Genomic DNA, 26,250 nt, shown 5'->3' with positions numbered 1-26,250 from the left:
GCGTTCCCCGTACGAGTCGTGATGAGAGCGTCAAGTCCGTGTTACACGGCCCGTGTGACAAACAGGCGGCGGGCCAACAATTAAGTCAGGCACCGCTGCTCAAATATGAAGGCGGACGGTTGTAAAAAGAGAACACATAACACATTCATCATTCCACAACACATATTTGATGAAGCAGAAAGCAATATAAATCACAACATCTGTATTTGACTGTTTTTGGATCCGGTTGTGAGAGGCACTATCGACACGACAGGGGAGGGCTGACCCGTTTTTGTGGGAGCACAAACGAACATAAATACCTACCCCATGTCCAAAAATATATGAAAAGAAATGGGGACAAAAAGAATGAAACAGAGAAACACTGAGAAATGGGGGGAGCAGTGCCAGAAACGACTATCGCTTGTAGAAAGGAACTGGTGGCGTGTTATGAAAGTCATTCGTTTATGTTTTTCTGCAAGTCCGGAAACTGGTTTATCTTACGTGTGTGCGCATGCGTGAAATATTGTCAGAACTTCCTGGGCGAATCCTTGTTTCGACAGTCAAAGCGAAGGTGTCCCAGTTTTGACAGTTGACAAACGAGTGAGGATGGCTCTGAAACGAATCAATAAGGTTAGTTGAAAATATTTAATCTTCATTAGTATATCAGCTATTTTACTGTCACAGTTCTTGATATGGAAAGTGAAATTCAATAGAACAAATCCGACGACTAGAACCAAATTTACTCATCACTCATTATTTTGTTTTTGAATCAGTCGACAAACCATGATGGTCATTGGATTTTAGAAAGAAAAAATGTAAATAAACACGGAGACTGTATTTGAGTAATTATTTGCTTCTGGTAACTAAAAGGGGGACCAGCTGCCCAAATTTAAAAAAAATGATACAGATGTTTATATATATATATATATATATATATATATATATATATATATATATATAAACACACACACACACACACACACACACACACACACATATGCAATTAGAGTACTTAAAGGAAAGCAAAATAAATTGCAAGAGTAAAGAAAGTGACTGCTTCATTTGTTTTACTGATAACATACCTTGAAAGATAACATGTGCTTGAAATGTTACCAGTGTTACAGAGTGACACCAATGAATCAGGAATTACTTAAATTTTGATGAAATGGGAACAATTTGTGGATTGTCAATTGAGATAGATTGTGACAAGTATACATTGGCATATTTGACCCAGTCATTGCTGTATCTTGTGTTTTGGAATCATCTGATTCTTGTGTTTCCGTAACACAGTCACACTTCTCAGAACATTTTCTTGCTGATAGTTGTGGGATGAAAAATTTATCATTAACATACTGTATACTTTCTGCAAGTCCTTTAGAAAGAATACACAATGCTGGAAAGGGTAACTATGATTTTCAAGTAAATAAATTGGTATGTGCTTTAAGTGAAACTGCATTATGCATGACAGGAACACACACAAAAAAACCCAAAAGAAACACAGGAAGATTGTATCCACAGATCATTTATTCCAAGTCACAGGCATGCATAAATTCAATGCAAAGCCTCCCACTATTCATCCCTCACATTTCAAAACTGTTAAAAAGAAAAAAAGGAAAAGGTTAAAATTTCCTCATTTCAGCTGGTACCATTATCCCCAAGGTAACATATTAGCCAGAAATATGTTACTAATGCATCACACTCAAGAAAAAGTTTGCATTCACTCATTCTACATAGGGATAAAAATATAGTGTGCTTTGTTAAATGGAGGCAAGGAATCTTTGGGAATCATCACACACATACATGTACACACGCACATGCATGCACATGCGTGCGCGCACACACACACACACACACACACATAAAAATGAAAGTAGATAAGGCATGCATATAAATTGACTCCCTTGTACGTAAAGATTAAGTAATTCATGGACACACAAGACAATGGGTATTAGGGGAAAGAATAGCAATTAAAAAACTGAAAAAGGCCAAAAAATGGTACGCAAGTTTTAAAAAGTAATGTCCACTGGAGTCCATGTCAGAACCATCAATGTAGGTTACATCTTGCGGAGGTATCAGGAAGGTCTGGCTTCCTTCAGGGGACACAAAGTAACTCGACCTACACTTCCCAGTTCTGCATTTCATGAATCTGAGAAATAAAAATCAAGAAAAACCATACACATACAGATTGCATCATTGGTTACATATATATTTCATATTTGAATATTTCACAGCTTCGTGTTAACTATTCAAGCATACAGACATAATTATGTTCTGTGACCAGTACAGGAAAAACTTAGTTTAAAAGGAAGAACAAAGTTTCATATTCATACGTGACACAAAGTTAGGTGTCATATGTACTGCAGGTGGTGATGAAATCTTTTTTTGGACACCTGATACAGTTTTCACATTGAAATTGAAATACTTTAATTTTCTTTTAAAAATCACTGAAGTAGTTAGTGTTTACTAGTAAAATGATGCAGCAAGGCAGAGATTGCATTAAACTATTGTACACTTTTCCTGCGTATCATTCAACACAAACCTGGAAGCACTAAGCTACGTGTGATACGATGGTGTATGATTTTGTGTTACACAGTTACCTATAGTTTGTTTTTGTAATACACTGAATGATTTTCTAACATTTATGGAATAAGCACTTTCAGTAAGCAGCAAATCATAAAGAATATGCATAAAATTGAATAACAATTAATCAAGCTTTCTAAACTTCTGAAAACAATAAATCGGATACCTGCGCTGCACATGACACGAAGTGGTATTGGTCATAGTTGTTCCGATTCAATTCACTTTCGATTACTTTTAAAAAAAATTAAAAAAATGTGGACAAGTCTGCCAGTATTTCACATGAAAGAAAAAAAAATGATCAAGAAACTTTTTTTTTTTTTTTTTAACTTACCTTCGGTGCCGATGTTCCTGCCCTGTGGGTTGGGCACTGATAGAATAGACACACTGCCCTGTCATGCATGTTGTAAGAGGCGACTAAGGCAGGACCACCTCGCTTGGAGGTTAAAGGGGTTTGCGTAGGGTTAACTACCCCACCTGTAAAAAAGACCGTTACAGAAGCATCGACGACAAAGAACCAACACATTCACCTGGGCAAGAAAGGGTCTCTGTCCCAGAGACTTATGACGCGGTGCAGTGAAAGCTGAAAGGAAGCTGCAAGGCTGACTCCCCTTTTGACACCCAGGACAACAACGCGAGTAGCCACATGGAACATCAGAACGATGTATGAAGCAGGGAGAACCATCCAAGTAGCGAGAGAGATGAAAAACTAAAAGATCGGAGTGCTAGGATTGAGTGAGACAAGGTGGCTACAGGCAGGACAGATGAGACTTTCATCTGGAGGGCGACTGCTGTATTCAGGACACACAGAGGATGGAGCCCCCCACACTGAGGGTGTGGCCCTGATGCTGGCACCGGAGGCACAGGGGGCACTCATCAGCTGGGAACCTGTCAACTCCCGCATCATCACAGCCAAGTTTACCACCAAGAAGAATAACATCAGGCTGAAAATCATCCAGTGCTATGCTCCCACCAATGATGCGGAAGAAGAGAAGAAAGATGACTTCTACCAACAACTACAGACAGTGATAGACAGAAGAGAAGCCAAAGACATAACCATACTGATGGGAGATTTCAACGCCAAGATCAGAAGGGACAACACTGGCTATGAGGACACCATGGGGACACACGGACTGGGACAGATGAATGAGAATGGTGAGCGTTTTGCAGACCTGTGCGTCCTGAACCAGCTGGTGATAGGAGGAAGTATCTTCCCACACAAGCGCATCCACAAGGCCACATGGAGATCCCCGAACCACGTCACGGAGAACCAGATCGACCACATCTGCATTAGCCGTAAGTTCAGGAGATCATGGCAGGATGTACGAGTGATGAGCCGATGTGTCATCAGACCACCACCTTCTTACGATGACAGTGAGACTTCGCCTCAAGAGATTCACCAACACCAACAACACACGGACAAGGTACAATGTTGGACTGCTCAGAAACAAGGACACACAAGCAGCATTCCAGATGAACCTTTCCAACAGGTTCCAGCCACTACAAGAGCTGATAGAAGACGGTGAGATGGACATCGAGACACAGTGGGAACACAGCAAGAAGCTCTGGCACGACACATGTGAAGAGGTCCTTGGCAAGAAGACGACTCAGCACAAGGAATGGATCTCTGCCAACACCATCCACAAGCTGGAAACAAGGAAAGAGAAGAAAACTTCGCTGAACATGAGCCGAACATGAGCAACTAAGGCAAAGGCACAGGAAGAGTACACAGCAGCGGACAGAGATGTGAAGAGGAGCATCTAGGAGGACAAGAGGGACTACATCGACGACCTGGCCAGTCAAGCAGAGGCAGCAGCTGGACAGGGGAGCCTGAAGAACCTGTACCTGGTGACCAAGAAACTGACAGGCAAGTTCCAGCAGACAGACAAGCCTGTGAAGGATAAGAACGGGAACCCACTGACAACAACCGAGGAACAGCTGTAACGATGGGCAGAACACTTCAGGGAGCTGCTGAACTGCCCCGCCCCTGACACACCACCAGACATCCCACCCGCAGAGACAGAACTGCCCATCAGCTGTGACAAACCCTCAAAGGCAGAGATCAAGAAGGCCATCATGACTCTGAGAAATAGGAAGGCTGCAGGGTCGGACTAGATACCAGCAGAAGCCATCAAAGCAGACACAGAAACAGCTGTCAGCATGCTATACAGCCTCTTCAGCAAGATTGGGAGAAGGAGGAGGTACCGGCCCAGTGGAAAGAAGGAATCATCATCAAGCTGCTGAAGAAAGGAGACCTCAGGGACTGCAGCAACTATCGAGGGATCATGCTCCTGTCAACGCCTGGCAAGGTTCTCAACAGGGTTCTACTGGAAAGGATGAAAGAGGCCGTTGACCCCAAGCTCCGAGACCAGCAGGCAGGTTTCCGGCGGAACAAATCCTGTGCCGACCAGATTGCCAACCTGCACATCATCATGGAGCAGTCGCTGGAGTGGAACTCACCCCTCTACATCAACTTCATAGATTATGAGAAGGCCTTCGACAGTATGGACAGAGAGACACTATGGAAGTTGCTGAGGCACTACAGAGTCTCAGAGAAGATCATCTCCCTCATCCGGTGCACCTACCAGAACATGAGCTGCAGGATTGCCCATGCAGGCCAGCTGTCCGAAAGTTTCGAGGTGAAGACCGGAGTTCTTCAGGGGTGCCTGTTGTCAACGTTCCTCTTCCTCCTGGTCATCGACTGGATCATGAAGACAACTACAACAGGCAGGAACAACGGTATACAGTGGACACTGGACACAGCTGGACGACCTCGCCTTCGCTGACGACCTGGCGCTCCTGTCACACAGCCTCAGCCAGATGCAGGACAAGACCACTCGCTTGGAGACCACGTCAGCCAGGACAGGGCTCAAGATCAACAAGAAGAAGACCGAGCTGATGAAGATCAGCACCACTGCCAACACACCAGTCACAGTCGGTGGAGAGCCCATCAGGGAGGTGGAGTCTTTTGTCTACTTGGGAAGCGTGGTTGACCGACAGGGAGGCACGGACCGAGACATCACAGCCAGAATCGGCAAGGCAAGAACAGCTTTCATCATGCTCAAGAACATCTGGGCATCTGGAGCAATCAGTATGAAAACCAAACTCCACATCTTCAACTCCAGTGTGAAGTCAATTCTGCTCTACGGATGCGAGACATGGCAGACAACGCAGACAATGCAGCAGGAGATTCAGACATTCTTCAACACCTGTCTGAGGCGCATATGCAAAATCCTATGGCAGGAGAAGATCCGAAACGAAGATCTATGGGAGAGAGCGGGACAGGAACCAGTGGCCAAGCAGATACTGCGGAGGAAGTGGGGCTGGATTGGACACACCCTCAGGAAGCCAGTGTCCAGCATCACACACCAAGCCCTGACCTGGAATCCGCAGGGAAAGAGGAAGAGAGGCCGGCCTTGCAACAGCTGGAGGCAAGACACTGAGGCAGAGCTGAAGCAGCAAGGGACAAACCGGACTGGAATGGCCAGAACAGCCCAGAACAGAATGCGATGGCGAGGGGTCGTCAATGGCCCATGCTCCACTGGGAGCAATGGGCATAATGATGAATGATGAGGTGCCGATGTTCGCCGTGAACTGATGAAATATGTGGATGGTGTCGAAATTTTGAAGCACAACTGCACTACATCAACAAAGGAAGTGTGACATGACATCGGTTTTTTTTTAGCTTTTCTCACTTCCTGTTGGGAATTTCTGCATGAAACATCCTTTGGTTATGCAGTTTGCTAGCTAAATATAGTAGGTGTTCCCCAAAGTAGACTTCCATCAAATGTTGATGTCTGGCTTTTCAAATCCAAAGTGCCACCTGCGTTATGCAGACAGTTTCATGCTCTTATTGGATTACATACATTAACCACGCCATCTTTAGCTGATCAAATATACAACTTTTTACAAGCAATGCAGAAGATAGGAGTTATCCGTAAGATTTTGTGACGCTACATGTAATGCAGGTTATGGCTTCAATTTTGTGGCCAACAATAAGAATATAAGAAAATAAACATAATGCACTTGTGTAGGATAATATTTAGAAATAAGCTGGTGTTGGAGACCACATTTGCTAGTCCTGTTTTCATTCGCCATATGTTGACCGATTTTCATCATTTGAGCAATATTGCTTAGAATCTAGATGTCCATGCATGTTTTTCTTGATACTGGCATTTCTGTAGATAGTTTAATATTATTGGAAACATTTTATTTTATTTTATTTTATTTTTATTTTTCAAAAGCCTCAATTTCAAGAGAAAACATATGAAGTGGGGTTCCCCCAACAGTGACCAATACCAAATAATGACTCATTTACATTTTACTTGTTATTGGAGAAAAATATGTGCAAAGATTAGATGATAGAGAACTTTTACTTTCATGGATAAAGATATTTTTACCAATCTTTACAAGACTAATTACAATTGTATGACCGATACTAGAATATGGCAATTTGATATGGTATCCCAGACAATCAGCAGCAGTTGAGCAGGCTCAGAGGAGAGAAACGAGAATGCTACCAGAACTCAGAGAATTAGATTTCGATATGCACCTGACACAGTTAAATCTACATTTAATTACACATACTTAACCGTGACCCACTAGTGCAGACTCCGGCAGGGGTCTGACATTCCTGTCCTGTGCAAACTACTATCCGCCTATGCGGAGAAAATGAAAGTAGCTACGGCCGATAACCTCCCGGAAGTAGGTAACCTCCCATTTGCCCCCCTGACTAGCGCCCTCTTTTTCCGGCTGCCATCTCGACTCCTGTTCCTGTGCTCTGTTTTTTTTCGTATTTTCTATCTGTCTATCGATTCTTTGGCATCCTTGTTTGTCCAGTTATGTCTTCAGCCAGGTCGCATAATTATGTGGCTCGATTGGGCGATTGGGATAAAATTAAGGCGCGATCGCAATTGATTTGCGGACACTCTGGGCCGTCTACTTCGGGCTCTCTCAACAACAACCCACTGCTCCAGTTGACTCCAGACCCCCCACTGCCTCTGATGTCTCCTCCGGTGACTTCTAGGGGTTCGTTACCAGATACTCAGGTCAGTGGTGCCATCAATACTATTCCATCTGCGATCCATGTTTTCTCGGCCTTGCCAGGCGGCAGTGCCCAAGTCAATCTCCTCTATCACTTTGCCCATACCCACAGTCTCAACAATGGAATGTGCCACAGTCACTTTGGGAAAACAACACCATGCACTGGCTTTGGATCTGCACGCTAGACAGGGCCCAATTTACAGTGCGTCCGTGGCGGCGGCCATGACATGGCTCACGCGCCCCCCACGCGGCATGCCTGTTCCGTCTCGGGTCCTATAGCGACCGAGGTGCTTAGGGATGCCCTCCCCATGTGTAGGGAAGAAGATGGACCACTAAGGGACACGTTCGCCCATGCGCGTGCATCCTCCCTCTTGTCCCGAGCACCTGATCCAAGGGGGGTAACTCCTGCTTCGGCACCCTTTCCGGTCACTGCTGCCGTTACTTCCCTTGCACCTTCAGTGTGGGTGTGTGCACGGCCCCTACAAGCTATGCAGTGATGACCCCATCTGCCATACCGCCGGTTGCTCCTGTTTCCCACCCACTAATGGTGGATCAGCAAGCAGCTCAACCAAACAACAAACAACTCATTGTTAACTTGCTGCAGCAACTATGCACCACTCTGCTTCCTGGTGCCAAACCTTCTACTACTGCTCCTCCTCCTGCTGCAGCAAATCCGCTTCCACCCTCTACGACCACCTCCCAGCAGCCTGGTCATGTGCTCAGCACACAGCCTGACCCATCATCCCATGCCATAGAAGAGACATTTTCTGATGGGGACACTGATACAGAGGAACCACCTTTGGAAGATAATCAGCTGGTTTCCTTGCAAGAAGCACTAGCCCTCCTAGCTTCCTACACTCCAGATAGGGTGGAGACAATTCGCGCACCGGGCACGCCTCAAACCTGTGGTGGTATGGAGATTATGGGCATCTACAGATCCTCCCATGCCCCTCACTATGCTCTTACACAGTCGACCATGGTAGTTGAGGCCCTGCAGAACACACTGGCATGCATCAGGGGCCAACCCATCAGAGATGTCCCCTCTGACTCTGTTCCAAATTTTCCAGCCATAATGGGTCGAGGGAAGTTCCTGAAAACTCTGCCCTGAACCACTTCAAAACCTCCACTTTTAACTCCTTAGCTCCGGGTCCTGTTCCTCAAAGACCCCTGCCTCTTTCTCAGGAGGACCTCCTACTCCTCCCACAAAACTTGTGTGACAGTTGCAGAGTAACATTGCCTGACAGATTCCTCATGGATCTGGAGGAAGCTCTCAGATCTTCTTTAGAATCGACTGCTGCCATGGAAAGCTTCCTTGCAGGCCTTGCCGGGCCCTCATGGAAACCCCCACTGAGCAACCAGCCAGCCTTGATATCACCATTTTCTCCCATTTCGTCCAGCAGATCAGCCAGCTTCTCATGCATTCTGCGGACATACAATCACAGGCCTGTATGAATATTATTTTAGCCAGGAGGGATGCTGTGCTCAACCACTCCCCATGCATGCGCTCTCCACCAGAACATGTTTCCCTCAGAGCGCTTACCTCCACCGACGGTTCCCTCTTCAGTCAGGGCTTCCCCACTGCAGCCATAAAACGCCATGCAGACTTGCGTAGGGACCTTATCCTTGGCATGGGCCCTCTCCGCACTTCGGCACACTTGCGGCACGCTCCGCAACAACCACCATATACCTTCTGGTGCAGCAATGTTGCCACCTTCAGGCCACGCTTACATCAGCCTTCCCCCTCAAACGCCAGAGTGCAACCAAGGGGGCAGCCCAGGGCGTACAGGCATCAGCAGTGCGCATTTCAGCCTCCACACAGGCCAACAGCCAGCTCCAGACCGGCCCACCCCCAATGACTCACCCCCGCCCTTCACCCGCCACTCACACATCAGCAAGCAGCCTATCCAGACACAGGCCAGCGTGGCTGTCTCTTCCAGCATGCGAGTGGGTCCTCTGGGTGATAGGGTTGGGGTTTCGCCTACCTTGGCTCTCCTCCAAGGCACCTCTCACCCTCTCTCCTCCTCTCTTCCGCCCCCAACAGGGCGACGCAGCCCGTTCAGCCCTGCAGGACGAAATCCTTTCTCTTCACAAAAAGGCCATAGAGGAAGCTCCTCCTCTGTCACCAGGCTTCTTCGGCCACATCTTTGTCGTCCCCAAAGCCTCCGGTGGATGGCGGCCGGTTCTAGACTTTTCCCCTCTAAAAAGTACCTCCAGTACAAACCATTCCACATGGAAACACCCACATCAGTCAGGGACTCCATCAGGCAAGGCGACTGGGCAGTCTCCATAAACCTCATGGACGCATACTTCCATATCCTGATTCACCCCAGGGACCGCAAGTGGCTCCGCTTCTCATGGGGCGGCAAGTCCTTCCAGTTCAGAGCCCTTCCATTTGGCCTTGTGCCAGCCGCCAGCCCCATGGGTCTTCACCAGGGTGGTCAGGGAACTATGCCTAGCCCTCAGAAGCAAGGGCATACGCCTGAGGGTCTACTTAGATGACTGGTTGATCCTAGCCGAGAGCAGGGCCCTCTGCCAGCATCACCTGAACCTTGTCAGGAACCAGTGCCAATCACTGGGCTTTCTCATGAACGCAGAAAAATCAAAACTGGAGCCCTCTCAGCAGTTCGAATTCCTGGGTATGGCGATTGATTCGGTATCAATGATCATACGTCCGGCCATGCCTCGCATCCACAGGCTACACAGCCTCCTCTCACAGCTATCACACCAGCTGTCCCTGCATGTGGAGACAGTCCTCTGGTGTAAAGAGCACAACATCCACCTGACAGCACGGCATGTCCCAGGCAAGCTGAACATTCTCGCAGATTACCTCAGCAGATCCCACACTGTACTCCAAATGGAGTGGACCCTGTCACACTCGACACAGTACACTCTACCTTCATCGACTTCTACCAGAGAGACGTCGCACGCCTGCGGGATGATGGTTCAAGAGGCATCACTTCTGTGGTGGTTGCACCACAGGCCATCGCAGCACACAGACAGTAGAACAGGTGAGCCCTCCACCTTGTCGCACTATTCTGCACTAGTGGGTCACGGTTAAGTATGTGTAATTAAAAGGTTCTTCCTAAAATTATGTTTAAGTAACATACTTACCGTGACCCAAATTTAAGACCCTCCCATCCTTCCCGCTTCCTGTTCTCCTGCGCTGGTTATGGCATATTGCCATCAAAAGAGGGCGCTAGTCAGGGGGGCAAAGGGGAGGTTACCTACTTCCGGGAGGTTATCGGCTGTAGCTACTTTCATTTTCTCCGCATAGGTGGATAGTAGTTTGCACAGGACAGGAATGTCAGACCCCTGCTGGAGTCTGCACTAGTGGGTCACGGGTAAGTATGTTACTTAAACGTAATTTTAGGAAGAAAATTTCCTTTCATTGAAATACATTGAAGATCACTAACAAAATTGATATTGACCCTAACACTTTTTTTCTCAGCTAACAAGTCTGATGTAACCAGAAACTTAAACACTAACCTTTATACCCAGTTTTACAGGACTAATATTCGCAAATCATCTTTCAGCATCCAAGTTTAACATTAAAGGTTGGAATGCACTGTTAGATGTAACAAAATCAGTTAAAAAATATTAAGCAGTTAAAAACTCTTCATGACAGTGATTCTAAATCCATAGTGGAGAAACAGGACAGATGAATAACTATTTAGGCAAATTAGGATGCAAATGCAAACCTTAATAAGTTAAAACCAAACTACAAAACCAAGAAGGGGAGTGGAAAGGCCCCAAGGCTTAATCTTTGCCTGAAATACTGTACCTGTACCCATAAACACCCACTTCAGAAAAAAAGAGACCTGACAACCTGACAGTGACACTGACAGTGATAGTTGCACTTCATGACACTAATGACAGTCAGCAGAAAGACAGATCGTTTCCGTTAGATAAGCTCAGTGTAGTTGACTTGTACGATATGGATTTGAAACTCCAGTTTTATATAAATCTGATCAATTTATTATTATTTTAAAAAATCTTTTATTATTTTTTTTGGTTTTTGTGCTAACCCATCTTTAGTACCATTCTGACTAGTGGCATCATATGTTGCACATGTCCTTACTCCTTACACAGCCACACCCAGAATCGGCTGCTGTATTCACAGTGCCAGCAATCCATAGGATATCACTGTTATCAGTGTCAGTTCATAGACCACACACAAAAGGAGAACCTGTGTCACTGAGAGTAATAAAATTATTCTGGTTCTGTTTAGTCACTTTGATTACTTTTACTTAATAAGTACTAACTTACTAAGTAGTGCCTATTCAGATTCATTATTTTACATTTTTTAAAGCAGATGTGTATATTATATATGGATCACCCTGCATACTTTGACACTCCCTTGATACTGAAACTGAAACTGTGCAGCCACACCATCTAAGTCGACTATTGTTGATAATATGTGGGCCAGACTGAGTGAATATCCCCTTTTGGACAACTAGAGGGGAATCTGCCACCATGTTCTTCTGACAGTCGCAATAAATTTTCCATCAATGGAGAGTGACAGGACTGCAGACTTACGATGTAAGAAAGCTTTGGTAGGGGTATTGTAAAACTTATTTATGGGTAAAACCAAAATCTTTCTTATTCATATCCCACTAGCTTCAATTCTAACTCTTTAAGTCTTTTCTCCATTCCTACACTTCCATTTGTATCAGAATGATATCAGTATGATCTAAAAGGTTAAAGAATATTGGAAGTTTCTGCTTCTGAATGATTATACTACAACAAGAAAGAATTGTCTACCATTTCAAATAATGATTTATGCTTCTAAATATTCCATAGAACTTAACTATTGAAAACTGTTTATTTCAGTGTTGGATTGGTGTAGGGAGGGGGTGGGAAATCTTGCCTTGTTAGATGTAAGGACTTTTGTAATTCAACATTAGGCACACAAAAAAGCCCACTTTTATCAAGTAGTAAAACTGAAAATAACACTTCATTGACAGTGACACATATTAAATACAGTCTTTAAGTCTCTTTCAAAGTTTCATTTTAACTTGAAGAGCAGTACCCTTTTAATGCAAAGTCAAATTAGACCAAAGCAAACCAAGCTGTAAGACTAACAAAAACTCACAGATATATATAATGAAACCAAATCTCACAATTAGATATAATGGGAAACTGAAAAAAAAAAAATTCAGCATGCTATATTATATAAGGTTTCACATGTCCTAATCTGCTTTTCAATGCATTTGGCATTCAGTGTTTGCTGAATTTGAGCCATGTCTCTTCCTCCCTTGTACAAAAATTGAAGCAAGTGTGCAGATGCCCCTCCAGCTGGATTGATATCACTTCTTATCAATGCACAGATTCACAGCTCTCATTCTATTTCTTTAAACGTTTCTCTCTCTCTCTCTATCTCTCGCTCTCTCTCTGTCATGCACACAAACTCGCATACACACACACACACACACACATATGCATGCGTGCACTTTTCCTCTACTCATATTTTTTTAACTTCAGAAATTACATGTAAAGAGAAATCAGCCTTTTCCCTCTAACTTGTCTAAGTCTAACCCCATTAAAACACGACCTCCTCACTCTCATTGTCTACACACACACTCATTTTCTATGTGTGCGCGCGCGCACACACACACACACACACACACACACACACACACACACACACACACACACACTTGATCTGCACACATACAGTGATGCATACACTGAGTTGACATCTTTGTCTGGATGACAGTTTTCTGATGATCCCCAAAAGCATCAAATAACAGTCTGTGGTGAAATTTCGGATTGTGATCAGGAACTGCAAGATCTGGGCAAAGACCCTCCTACAACTTGCTCAGCTGGACCTGTTGGTGATGATTGTGAGTATCCTGGGTTCCAGTTCATGGGGAAGGCGTAAACGGAAACGCCTGGGGTGTGATGCATGGACCGGTACAAAAGGGATAGTCCCGGGACTATATGATTGTCTGGGACTAAAGCCAAATGTAAGCTATGCATGTAGCGGGACTATAATTGTCCCGGTACTAAACCTGGGTGTAAACAGCCCCAAATTTAGACCTAGAATTTTCTAGGTCTAAACCGGTAGTCCCAGACTTTCTCTGTTACCAAAATGGCGGCAATCGTGTTCCTGCGGTACCGAAACCGGCAAAATATACGTCAAAACAGAATATTTCGGGATCGGACTCATCCATTAGAGGTGTACAACAACCACAACATCCACAAGAAGTTTCGTTTCACCCGACAAGCGATCCTTCTCTTGACAGATGAGGTGAAAGGTGCCATAGAATACCCGGCCGAGCGAAAGGGTTCTCTCACTCCTGTGATGCAGGTTTTGCTCACCCTGCGCTTCTACGCCACAGGCACCTTCCAAAACACTGTGGGAGATCTAATCGGCGTAGATCAAAGCACCGTCAGCCGCACCATAACAAGGGTGACAAATGCTTCGGCTGCTGTGTCCCATACCCACATCAGAATGCCCACACAGAAAGAAGCCGACAAACAGAAACTGAAGTTCTTCAGTATGCAGGGTTTCCCCAACGTGTTTGCGTGCATTGATGGCATTCAAGTTCGCATTCAAGCCCCTACTGTCAATGAACACGAATACGTGAATCGGAAAAATTAACACTCCATCAACGTGCAGGTGAGTGAACATTTTCATCATTTTCACCCAGCCCCACTTGTGTGTGTGTGTGTGTGTGTGTGTGTGTGTGTGTGTGAAATGATGCAATGGAATCTTATTTTATGATCTTAAATGTACACACACTGGGGTCTTAAATACCAAATATGCATGCAAACTGTATGGAGACAGTGTATGTAGAAATCTTAAAACGTAGATTCTAAAATGGAGGTTGGAAAACAGAGGTCCCATTCACAACTGTCAAACCACAGTTCATTCATATTTTTTTTGTTTGAAGCGAAACTTGTACAGGGATCATGTTGGGGGCTGCTTATCGGTCACTGACTGACAAAAATATAAAACAATCATGTTGCTGGTAGGTCAGTGGTTATTTGATTTTATTAAGTCTGGTACAGCCGTGGTTTTTAGATGCCGTGTTGATTTTGTGATGAAGCTGCAGTCAAATGACCGATACTGTCAAGCCCCAGAGTGTAGCTTGATGAAATATTGTATACATTGTATACATCTTTCAGCAGTTTGTTCCTTTCATGTCTGTGTTTTGTCTCCCGTGGTCAGCCATGTTTTCAGTAAGTGCATGTATTTTTTGTTTATTACTTTAAAATTAAATTATTGGCGTGCAAATTGCATAGATGCTTTCAATTTCTTTGTGCAGGTGGTGTGTGATGCCGATCTCGTGTTCTTGAATGTTGTGGCACAGTGGCCTGGGTCCGTTCACGATGCACGGATCCTTCGCCTCTCTCCCCTCTTCAGAGCATTTGAAGGAAACCAGAAACCCATTGACGGGATCATTCTTGGTGACAGTGGCTATATGTTGAGAACATGGCTGATGACCCCAATGCTCAATCCCGCGACACAGAAACAGAGAAGGTACAATTTCGCCCACTCCTCCACCCGCTGCACAGTTGAGAGGTCTCTGGGTGTTGCCAAGCAACGGTGGCACTGCTTGCGATGTGGTCTCCGACTGAGACCCAGAAAAGCCTGCAGGGTGATTGTCGCCTGCTTCATGCTGCACAACTATGCCAGGCGCCTGAAACTGCCTCCACCACCCCCAGACTCATCAGATTCCGACTCCTCCAGCAGCAGCTCTAACGATGATGACTCGTCAAGTGATGATGATAATGCCCCCTGTCAGACTGAGAGGACAAGGACAGCAGCTGGGAAAACAGCCAGAGACAGGATCATCGACCAAAACTTCTGAGTTAGATGTACGTCACAACACACACACACACACACATTCACACACACACACACACACACACACACACATTCACACACACACACACACACACACTTCTCCCCCAACCCCACGTCAGTACAACCCTCTGCCTGAGAGAGAGAGAGAGAGACTTACTGTCGTCAACTCCTGTAATAAGAGCAGAATTTTTTCCACCAATGATTGCGAGAATGACGTCTTCAAATGGAAGGTCTGGTCTCTTTGGTCCTCCCCCTGTACGGGTCTTGTCCTGTGTCTTCTGTACTACGGCCTTTTTCAAGTCCTTCCATTTCTTCTTCACTTGGTCAACAGTCCTCGCATTGCCTCCTACAGCATTTACGCATCGTGTGATTTTGGCCCATGCCTCTTGTTTTTTCTTGTTTGTGACTCCATTCTGAAACACGCTCATGATGACAGCTGCTTCCACCTGCATCTCCTCGAGCAAAACTTCTGTCTCCTTCTCCGTGAAATTGGGCTTCTTCAGCCTCTTCAGCAACTGCTGATTTGTTGCACAATCATCGCTTCTATCCATCGGACAGTCAGCTTAAAAGGATCTACCAAACACTGCGACGATATAATTATGGCCGGAAGCAACTCTCAGTGAAAGGAAAGTAGCAAAAGTTTGGGATTTCCCAGTCTAAAAATAGCGTGACCCCCGCAAGTCTAAGACTACCAACCGCGTTGTCCGAGACTTCATTGTCCGAGGTCTAGTCCCAGTCTATGCATACAAAAATGATGCCCTGCGTAGTCCGGGACTTCGTTGTCTCAGACAACATTGTCCGAGGCTATTATTGTACCTGTCCATGCATCACACCCCTGGACTAAACAAGTAGTCCCAGACAATCCATCGGCAGTTGGAATTCATTGCGGGTGACTTAAGCCCTGTCCGAATCTAAACACAGACTAAAACAGCTGAAATTTAGTCCAGCAATTTCGCTGGACTACTCTTGCCCATACTTTAAACAATTTTTTTTTTTTTTTTTTTAAAGACAAATGGTGCTTTTTTTGTGCTTTTTTGTGCTTTTTGACTCACTTGTGTAAACAAAGTGAGTCTATGCTTTAACCCGGTGTTCGGTTGTCTGTGTGTCTGTGTGTCCGTGGTAAACTTTAACATTGACATTTTCTCTGCAACTACTTTGTCAGTTGACACCAAATTTGGCATAAAAATAGGAAAAATTCAGTTCTTTCCAGTCATCTTGTTTAAAACAATATTGCGCTTCTGGGATGGGCACAAAAAAATAAAGAATGAAGCCTAATTATATGCAAACTGCATTTACTGTTATATTTATATTTTTTGTATTCTCTAAACTTGGCACTTTGATCTGATATTCTGACCCAACAGCTAGAGCAGTCATTATTATCATTTTTGGCTCAAACAGGAACTTCTTTTGCTAAGCATGGAAGCTGTATTTATTTTGCAAACGTTTTGGTTCAGATAGAAAAAAAGGGAAATTACTATGTAATGCTAGTGGAGTTAATTTGCTTTAAACTGATCTTTCTCATCTTAAACATTACATTTTGAAACAAGAGAGGCAAGACCTTCAAGACTCACTTGTGATGCACTTTTTTTTTAAATGCAAGCTTTTTATGTATTGAGTATAATTTCAAAATGTAATGTTTAAGATGAGAAAGATCAGTTTAAAGCAAACTAAGTTCCCCAGCAGAGTAATTTCCCTTGTTTTACTGCCGACACCAAAACGTTTGCAATAAATAAAACTTCCACGCTTAGCAAAAGAAGTTCCTGTTTGAACAAAAAATGACAATAATGACAGATCTTTTGTTGGTTCGAATATCAGATCAAAGTGCCAAGTTTAGAGAATACAAAAAATATAAATATAACAGTAAATGCATTATACTCAATACATAAAAAGCTTGGATTTTTTAAAAAGTGTATCACAAGTGAGTCGTGAAGGCCTTGCCTTTCTTGTTTTAAGTACTGCAGTCAACTAGAATGCACCTTCTAGAATTAGAAATGGATAAAGATGATAATGATGATGAAAATAATGATAATATTTCTATTGTGCCTTTCATTGAAATACAAAAAACCAAAAAAAAACATAATACATAAAAAATTATAATCACACATACACACACACACACACAAGCTTTTCAGAACATAACAGTGAATTAATTGGAATTTGTCAACCAAGTGCACACCGTATGATCACATATGTTAGTGATGTCCTCCGGACACAAAAAAACCAATGAACTCCAGGCCAAACAAACCAATTGTATATTTTACTCCGTGCAGCAGCTGAGAAGCATGCGCACAGGGGAAAGTATTCTGGAAATTTCCTTTCTTAAATGAGAACAAAAGTGTTGTCAAGAATTATTTGTGAGAAGTCCAGTCGTTCATTGTCAGGGTCCTGCCCGGTCCATGAATACTAACTTGTTGACATTGAAAGTCCAGACGTTTTGCTTTATACTGGATGAATGCAAGTCAGTCCCCATGAATTGGACCCCTGTTGTCTGCTGGCAATATTGTGAATAATTATTGATGTCTGCACTTGAAGATTGTTTATATTGTTTGTTTATAAATGAATATAGATTAATTAAAGGTGGAGGAGGAGAAAATTTTTGAAAAGTACAATTCCGCAATGAGTATTCTGAAGAGATGATGACAATGCTGAATACTGATTGTTTAGTTTTTTGTGAGGAACAAGATCTAGCAAGAATAGTTTGTCAGCACATTATGTGTAAAATTTTTGCTTTTGGTATGTCTTTCTTGAACTGTTGTCATTTTCCGTGACTATACTGTGGTATTCAGCTTTCAAGTAACATGGTTCATGGAATGAATGGAGAATTTGAAAGTTTTTATTTGACATTATGCCATGCAGTGTTAATGAATTCAGTGACTAACAAGTAACAGTCAGTGATCATATTCTGTCATATTATATTTGGAGAAACAAAATTCCCAACCTTTTCCCATCCTTTCCCAATCCCAGAACCAGTTTTCCCAACCATGTTACATCTCATACACATATGATAACAGCAGGTAAAATTTATTTTCAATACATTAGCTTGAATTAAAAGAAATGAAGAAACTCACCAGTCTCACTGCAGACACAGTACTCTGTATTCTTTTCAGTTCCCTCTACTTGAAGGTGTCATTGATAAAAAATTTTAAAAAGTCAATAAATTGGAGAATGACGATAAACAATACAGTCCGCATGCTGTCCACAGTCATTATGTAAACAGCATCTAAAACTTGAAAAGAAAGAGCAATGGTGTGATGTATTCCCCGAAATTCCCACAACACATCTGGAAAGTGTATTGCAAAAGGTAAAGTCTCATTGCTCTCAAGAATCAAATCAGTACAAAATTCCACAATTTGTTTCACAATCACACCTCACAGTCCAGTTATGTACAGCATATTTACATACAACTTGCACTGCTTTTGTCTCATATGGCCTGTTGCTTGAAGGCTTTGCTCTTTTCAGCCAATATGCTGTCAGAGTTTGCCAGTTCCTCTTTCTTCTCAGAGACTCTTCTTCTGAGAGCATTCAACTGGGCCAGAAGGGACAGAGCAGCCAGTTGTTCTGCCTTTTCAGCTTCAGCAGCAGATGCAGCCTCCAGTCTATCAATGACTTCCTGAAGTCTTCGCCTTTTAGCCTTCAGCTGTTCTACCTCTTCAGCCTCTGCTTTTCTCTTGGCTTCCTTGGACTTGTTGGCCTGCTTTGTCCATTCTTCCTCCAGGTACAGGTCGTAGCGACGCCTGGCTGATGATGCGAAGGACAGCATCTCTTTGGTGATGGGCACTTTGGTTGGACCACCAGCTCTCCTGACTGCATCAATAATCAGACGCCTGAAAACCAGGGACCTCTTTTTCAGGTTTTCTACCATGGTCTCTTTATTGATACTGAAGCCCCTCTCCACTGTGTCCTGCCCATGGCTCAGGGGGAGCATTTTCTGGATCAATTCCCACAGCAAGGAGAATTCTTTGCAGCCAGATAAACATTGGTACAGGAGTTCATCCGCGCTGCTCAGATCAAAGCACCGGAAAGCATCACTGCTTCCTTCCAGGACACTGTCCCTGAACCTCCTGAACTGGGTCTGTATCTGGTCACAGTCACCCTCCTTCACCCTACCAGCATCACATATGATCCTCAGCGTCAGGTTGAGCTGGCTGATACAGGCCTGGAAGCTGTTCTCATTCAGCAGCAGTCTGGGATCCATCCATGTGAGGCTGCGGACAAGCTGGTATTTGATGGGCACCTTCTCCATCACCATCTTAACCAGTGCTACAAGGAAGTCGCAGCACTCTTTGCAGAAGGAATGGCGATCCCTGTCTGAAGCACCAGTTTTCACTCAAAGCCAAATAATTAAAGAGAAATAAGTGTATATCATTTGCTCTTTCTGCTGGAAACTCAGGTTATATGATTTCTTACCACATGTTCATGGATAAACATGTTTCACAGATTTATAAATCTGCTCATGTAGAGATAAAACATATTTGCTGTATCTGTTGGTACTTTACCACTGAAGCAGCAAAAATCCTTGCCTGTGCCTTTGTTTTGTCAAAACTTGACTATTGAAATGCATTTCCCTTCTAGCTGTCCACAGTGCATTCTTCATAAGCTTTAAAAGGTAGAGAATTCTGCAGTAAGACTTGTCCTTTGAGCGAAAAGATATGATCATGCTCAACTTCTCATCCAAGCACTTCACTGGCTCCCAGTCCTAGCATGGGTTAAATGCAAGCTTGCAACACTGTCACAATTTTTTTTCTCAGGTTTATCCGTTGCTTACATTTATGACCTTGTGTCTGTGTACATGCCTTCCAGACAACTGTGCTCATCCTCAGACTCGCGTCTTCTGTCTGTCACCAGAATTAGAACTAAAAATTTCTTGCGAAAGAGCTTTTTCTTACAATGCTGGAATAGTATGGAGTTCTCCCTTAGTATACGTCATATAGAAATTGCTCCTGCCTTTAAAAAGCTTGAAAAACCTATCTGTTCCAGTGTAACATTAACAGTTCCCTTCCTTTCTCCACAAATTCCTGTTTTTTATCTTTGTGTTTTACAGGTTTTCTTTTTTTGTTTTTGTTTTTTTATCAAAGATGATGAACATATATTGCGTTGTGGTTTTTCATTGCTTATTTTTCAGTTTTCTTGGAAAAAAAAAAAGAATTCATGCATATTTACAGTATGAATCCATATATGTATACATGCATATGTACAAGTGTATGTATGTTATTAGTGTCTATATACATATGTATATGTTTATGCATATGTGAATGTATATGGTTGCATGTTTTATGTATGTGAATGTGTGCAGGGCTCAACACTAATGGTTGCCCGACAGCTCAGAGCAAGTAATATCCTTACAGAACTTTTCCCAAATGGACAAGTTATATTTTCAAAGACTGGCTTGTTTTTTGTTTTGTTTTGTTGTTGTTGTTGTTGTTTTTAAAAAAATAAAAAAATAAAAAATAAAAATAAAAAAAGGTCATGCTTTGGATTCCAATCATCAGATACTCTCTTTGTCTAACAGACAATGTTTTGCATCTGACTCGACAGGTGGTGACTGAAAAAAAAGAAATATTATGCAGCTCTTAAGGGGGTTTTCCGTTGGTAGCTATTTTTGGAGAACCAATGGTGATTTTTTGTATAACATAATTGATCTTCTGCCCATCACATCACACAACTCTAAACCACACAACCCAACAGACTCTAATGTCATTCCACTTTAAACAAAAAATGTTTCTGTGATAGAATTGACCTCTTCCAAAACTGAAACATCACAAACAGCAGAAGACTGTCTAAGAAGAGGAGGGAGAATGCAGTTTTCAGCTGAAATGGCTGAAATAATTTCCATGGCTGACAGTTGACTACAACACTCAAAAGGTAGTGTTTTGTCAAGTGAGAGAGGAAACGTTCAAAACATTTATCTTTTGTGAAACCCAATAAAACCGACAACAGTTAACCCTTTCGCTGCCAGGAAAATAAGATTTAAGTGAAATCTATTTGCCAGGGTTAAGAAAAAAGCAAAAACAAAAAAAACAAACCGGGTACAAATTTTCAAAAAAATATGTGCTTTTTGTTATTGGAGAAAGACCCATAAAAGTATATATTTTCTGAAAGGTAAATGAATAAACACATGATATTTTTCCATTTTATATATTTTTAGTGACATGCTGTTGTTTTGAAATCAGTGTTATGTTCTTTGTCACATTGTCAACTTGTTCATTACAAACATTAGTCAGGTAATTTGCACTAAAATATATTTTCTGGACAAATGAATATCTGCACACACAAAATCATACTAGAACAACCACAATTATTAAAAAAATGAAAAAGAGATAGATACACAATGCATTGTGACTTCTCCAAGTGATAATATGGATGTGAGGCCATGCCCCCTCAGTCTCCACCCCCCTTCCTCTTCACCCCTCCCACACAGTCACTTTATCCAGTTCTCATCAGACTGTGTTGGCTGAGTGCCGAGAAAATTGCTTCCACAGTGTCATGCTAATAATTCGGTCAGTCTGTCGTCCGCTATGAATGTACAGCTGGCATCAATCACTGATAGTCGTATCTTGGCCACTCTCTTGATTGTTCCCTTTATTTTCTATCAAACCGTCCTATAAATGTTCATCACTGTCTACTTCAAATTTACGCTTCAATTCCTTCTGAGCATCAGCTAAAGAAAGCAATCTTCGCCACTATCGCATGTCTTCAGCACGGCGTCAGTCCTACATTTTGTTGAGCGAGCGAGGAAAGGAGCCAAGCAAACACTGCGGCCAGTAACCCAACGAAAACGTTCAAATAAAGGACTACCTCATGATGTTGATGGTGTTTCTAGCTATGAATAGAATCTAGAGAGATTAACCAAGCTAAAACTACCAGCATTTTTGTCAACGAACTGAATACAAAGCAGGGAAAAGTCCGAATATTTCGATGACGACTTATCTTGTCATTGTGGCAGCGAAGCATACATGCTTGCCATGACGAGTTATCTCATCATATAGGCAGCCTAGGGGTTAAAGTAAGAGCTTTGACTGCGTTTGTGCGTGTGTGTGTGTGTGTGTGTGTTACGCTTGCATGTGCATATAATGAGTGTAAGGTTCTAAAAGTAGGGCAAGTGCAAAATCTGTCTGGGCAAGTGAATTTTCCTGTGACTTGTCCGACTGGGCAAAAGGGAAAGAAAGTAAATATGGAGCCTTGTGTGTGTATATATACATATTGTGTGTGTGTGTGTATGTGTGTGTGTGTGTGTGTGTGTGTCTGTGCATATGTACGAGGGATGTTCATTAAAGATTCCCCTGATTTCCTGCCGTTTATACTTGTAGTTGGAGGCTGAAATTGCACTTGTATAATGATACATATCAGTAGTTCACATGATAATTTGCATCTCTGAACTCTTAACAGTTTCTCTTTTATGGGTGCTATGGTGGAGTAAGGTGTGATAATGAAGCCAGTTGAATGCAGAGCCGTCATCAAGTTTCTGTAATTGAGTGACTGTGTACCATGGGAGATTGTGGATCATGATGAGATGAAAGAGACTTATGGGGAGGATGCCCCATCATGTGATGAAGTCAAGCACCGGCATCATCAGTTCAAGTGTGGTTGGACATTGTTGGAAATGGCTGCCATTCCAGGGAAACCACAGTTCACTATTGATGAAGACACCATCCATCAAACAGAGGCCACCATTATGGAGGATCAACGCATAACTGTTCACCAACTAGCCCAATATGTCAAGGTCGGTGTTGGGTTTGTTGGAAAAATCATCCATAACCATCTGCATGATGGATTTCCTGGTTGCTCACCTTTCCAGAAGCAGGTATGTGTCACATGCTCCTGGGCTCGTTTGGCCATGTGCCAAGAACACCAGGAGGACTTCTTCAACCAACTTATCACAAAGGATGAAACATGGGTCCATCACTGTGATCCAGAGACTAAAGCAAAGTTGAAGAATAGAAGCATTTTGACTCACCACCTCCAAAGAAGGCATGTATCCAATCCTTGGCAGGCAAGGTCATGCTCACAGTCTCTTGGGACCAGCACGGAGCAGTGATGGATTTCCTGACAAAGGGTACCACAGTTACCGGGACAAACTATGCTTCATTGCTGCAGAAATTGCAGAGACCATCAAAACCAAGAGGTGTGGCATGCTGACCGGAGGCGTTCACCTCCTGCAAGGTCTTGGTTCACAACTTGCATTTTGACCTTCCTCACCATCTGACTTCCACCTCTTTCCAACCATGAAGTTATTTTTGAAGGGCAAGCACTTCCAAGATGACGAAACACTTATTTCCGAGCTCAAGTCATGGCTTCTGATGCAACCTCCAGACTTCAAGAAGCAAGGTCTTCACTGCTGCATAAAGCAATGGGAGAAGTGTGTCACCCTTTGTAGTACCTATGTAGAGAAAGACAGTTTCATTCCTCTCAGTCCATGGGAAGTGGGTCAGGGGAAATGTTTAATGAACATCCCTCGTATGTGTATATAAAAATATTCATATACATGTCTGTGTGTATATGTACATGTGTGTGTGTGCGTGCAAGTGCGTCAGTGTGAGCATTGGCCTTGGGTAGAGGCGCTGTATCCACCCCGTCCCATCCTGTACGGCGGACCTCAGGGGCTGCTGGGCAGGGGTTGAAAGCCTCGGGCGGAGGCACGGTGTCCGCCTCCCGTCCCCCCCCCCTTCCTCCCCCAGCCCCCCTCGTCCCGCCCCTCGTCTGCCTGCCCCTCGGGCTGGTGGGAGTGCCCAGAAACACCCCGTACCTCCAGAACCCAAGGAGAGGAGGGTTGCGGGGAGAGCCGAGGTGGTGGATATTCCGGCTTGGTTGGAATCGGACAGGATTTCAAGTACTAAAAATAGATATGCGGTCTTGGCGGACCTTGAGCCACCACAAGCAGAGGAGCAGGAGGTAGCGATGGATTAGGCTGCTGCTTTTTTTTTTTTTAACCTTTCTAATGGCAGTATTTCATTGGAACATCAGTGGGTTTTACGCCAATCTCCAGGAACTCCAGCTGCTTTGTTGTGCTTTGAAACCTTCAATGCTGGCGCTGCAAGAGACTCTGCAAAGAGATGGCAAGTTCTTATCTCTTTCTGGTTTTAACTCATTTTTAAACCCGCTCAACCGAAGCAAGAGGGATTGACGGGAGGTGTTGCTCTTTTTATACGTAAGTCCCTTTTTAATTACACATACTTAACCGTGACCCAACTAGTGCAGACTCCGGCAGGGGTCTGACATTCCTGTCCTGTGCAAACTACTATCCGCCTATGCGGAGCAGACGAAACTACGGCCGATAACCTCCCGGAAGTAGGTAACCTCCCCTTTGTCCCGCTGGTTATCGCCCTCTTTTTCCGGCAGCCATCATGACTCCTGTACCTGTGCTCTTCATACGGCTAAGTTTTTTCGTATTTTCTGTCTGTCTGTCGATTCTCTGGCGTTCTTGTTTGTGGTCAAATTATGTCTCCAACCAGGTCACATAATTATGTAGCTCGATTGGGGAATCGTGCTAAAATTAAGGCGCGATCGCAATCCATTCGCTGACACTCTGGGCCCTCTACTACTGGCCCTCTAAACAACGCCAACCCGCCGCCTTCTCCACTTCCTCCGCTCCCTCCGGTCGACTCCAGACCTCCGCCACCTCCTCTGGTGACTTCTAGAGGTTTGTGGTCACACACTCAGGTCAGTGTTACCTTTCATGTCATTTTTATCGATCCGCGAACTCACTCGACGCGATCCGCGTTTTCTCGGCCCTGCCAGTCGGCAGTGTACGAGTCGATCTCCTCTATCTCTTTACCATACCCACAGTTGCACCAATGGAATGGCCACAATCCCTTGGGGACAAAAAAAAAAAAAAAAAAAAAAAAAAGAGAAGGCAGCTTGTCTTGGATCCGCACGTTAGACTGGGCCCTATGTGCGATGCGTCCGTGGTGGCGGCCGTGACATCGGATCACGCGACCCCCGACGCGGCTTGCCTCGACCGTCTCGGATCCAATAGCGACCGAGGCGTGTAGGGATGCCCTCCCCTGGTGTAGGGAGGAAGGTGGACCACTAGGGGACACGCTTGCCCATACGCGTGCACCCCCCTCCTTGTCCGGATCACCCGATCCAAGGGAGGCAACCCCTGCTTCGGCACCCTTGCCGGTGACTGCCGCAGTTATTTCCCTTGCACCGGCACTGCTCCTCGCCTTCAGTGCGAGCGTGTGCACGGTCCTACCAAGCTATGCGGTGATGACCCCATTTGCCACACCGCCGAGTGCTGCTGTTTCCCATCCACTAATGGTGTCTCAGCAAGCTACTCAACTAAACAATCAGCAACTCATCGCTAAACTTGCTGCAGCAATTATGCACCACTCTGCCTTCTGGTGCGGCGCCTTGCGCCCACAGAGCAGGTACGTGCACGCCCCATTGGAACTTGGGCAGTGTTGGATTCTTCTGCCCCATTGCCTAACTCTGCTGTTTCCCAGACTGATATTGGCACTTCCACGTTGGAGTACCTCTTATATCATATCATATATCAATATCAAGGCGTGCAAGCCTGACAAGGCCTTTTACCCGCTTGAAGTGGGGAAGAAAAAGAGAGTCCCCACGTATGTCTGTTGCATTTTTCAACATTGAGTGCGCAGTGCCTGAAAAATCAGAAAATATGTAAATGAGTTTTGTTTTTAAGTTTTCACAATGAATATCAAGATAATTCTTAAATGTATTAATAACTCGATCCTGCCTCTCGGCAGTGCTCGGGCCGATCTTGTCTATCACTTTATCCGTCAACACACAACTGACAACCGAACGTCGGTCCTCTCGCAGGAGCTATTCGCGAGATTGGACCGCCGTTCAGCAACAGGGGGATGCACATCCCACGG

At 44.1% G+C, this 26,250-nt stretch overlaps 2 protein-coding genes across 4 annotated transcripts in view; one reads left to right on the top strand and one right to left on the bottom strand.

Annotated features, from left to right (window-relative positions):
• Positions 1-486: 486 nt before the first annotated feature.
• The window catches only part of LOC143282384 (ubiquitin-conjugating enzyme E2-17 kDa-like), an 84,965-nt gene continuing 59,201 nt past the window's right edge, over positions 487-26,250 (top strand). Inside the window, exons 1-3 of one of the 3 annotated variants that reach the window (XM_076588008.1) lie at positions 487-609; positions 13,379-13,442; positions 20,706-20,738. In XM_076588008.1, the coding sequence (XP_076444123.1) occupies positions 586-609; positions 13,379-13,442; positions 20,706-20,738 (121 nt within the window). In that variant the 5' untranslated portion in view covers positions 487-585. Of the gene's footprint in view, positions 610-13,378; positions 13,443-20,705; positions 20,743-26,250 lie in introns of all 3 variants that reach the window. The other 2 variants (XM_076588024.1, XM_076588016.1) reach the window with 2 other exon arrangements.
• Positions 18,440-20,674, bottom strand: LOC143291991 (uncharacterized). The gene has a single exon (XM_076602148.1). It carries the CDS (start codon positions 19,659-19,661, stop codon positions 18,834-18,836), a length of 828 nt encoding a protein of 275 aa, XP_076458263.1. The 5' UTR covers positions 19,662-20,674; the 3' UTR covers positions 18,440-18,833.

The sequence above is a fragment of the Babylonia areolata genome, chromosome 1 (assembly GCF_041734735.1).
Source record: "Babylonia areolata isolate BAREFJ2019XMU chromosome 1, ASM4173473v1, whole genome shotgun sequence".
In the NCBI taxonomy this organism is placed as follows: Eukaryota; Metazoa; Mollusca; class Gastropoda; order Neogastropoda; family Buccinidae; genus Babylonia; species Babylonia areolata.
This window is presented reverse-complemented; position numbering and strand designations above follow the sequence as displayed.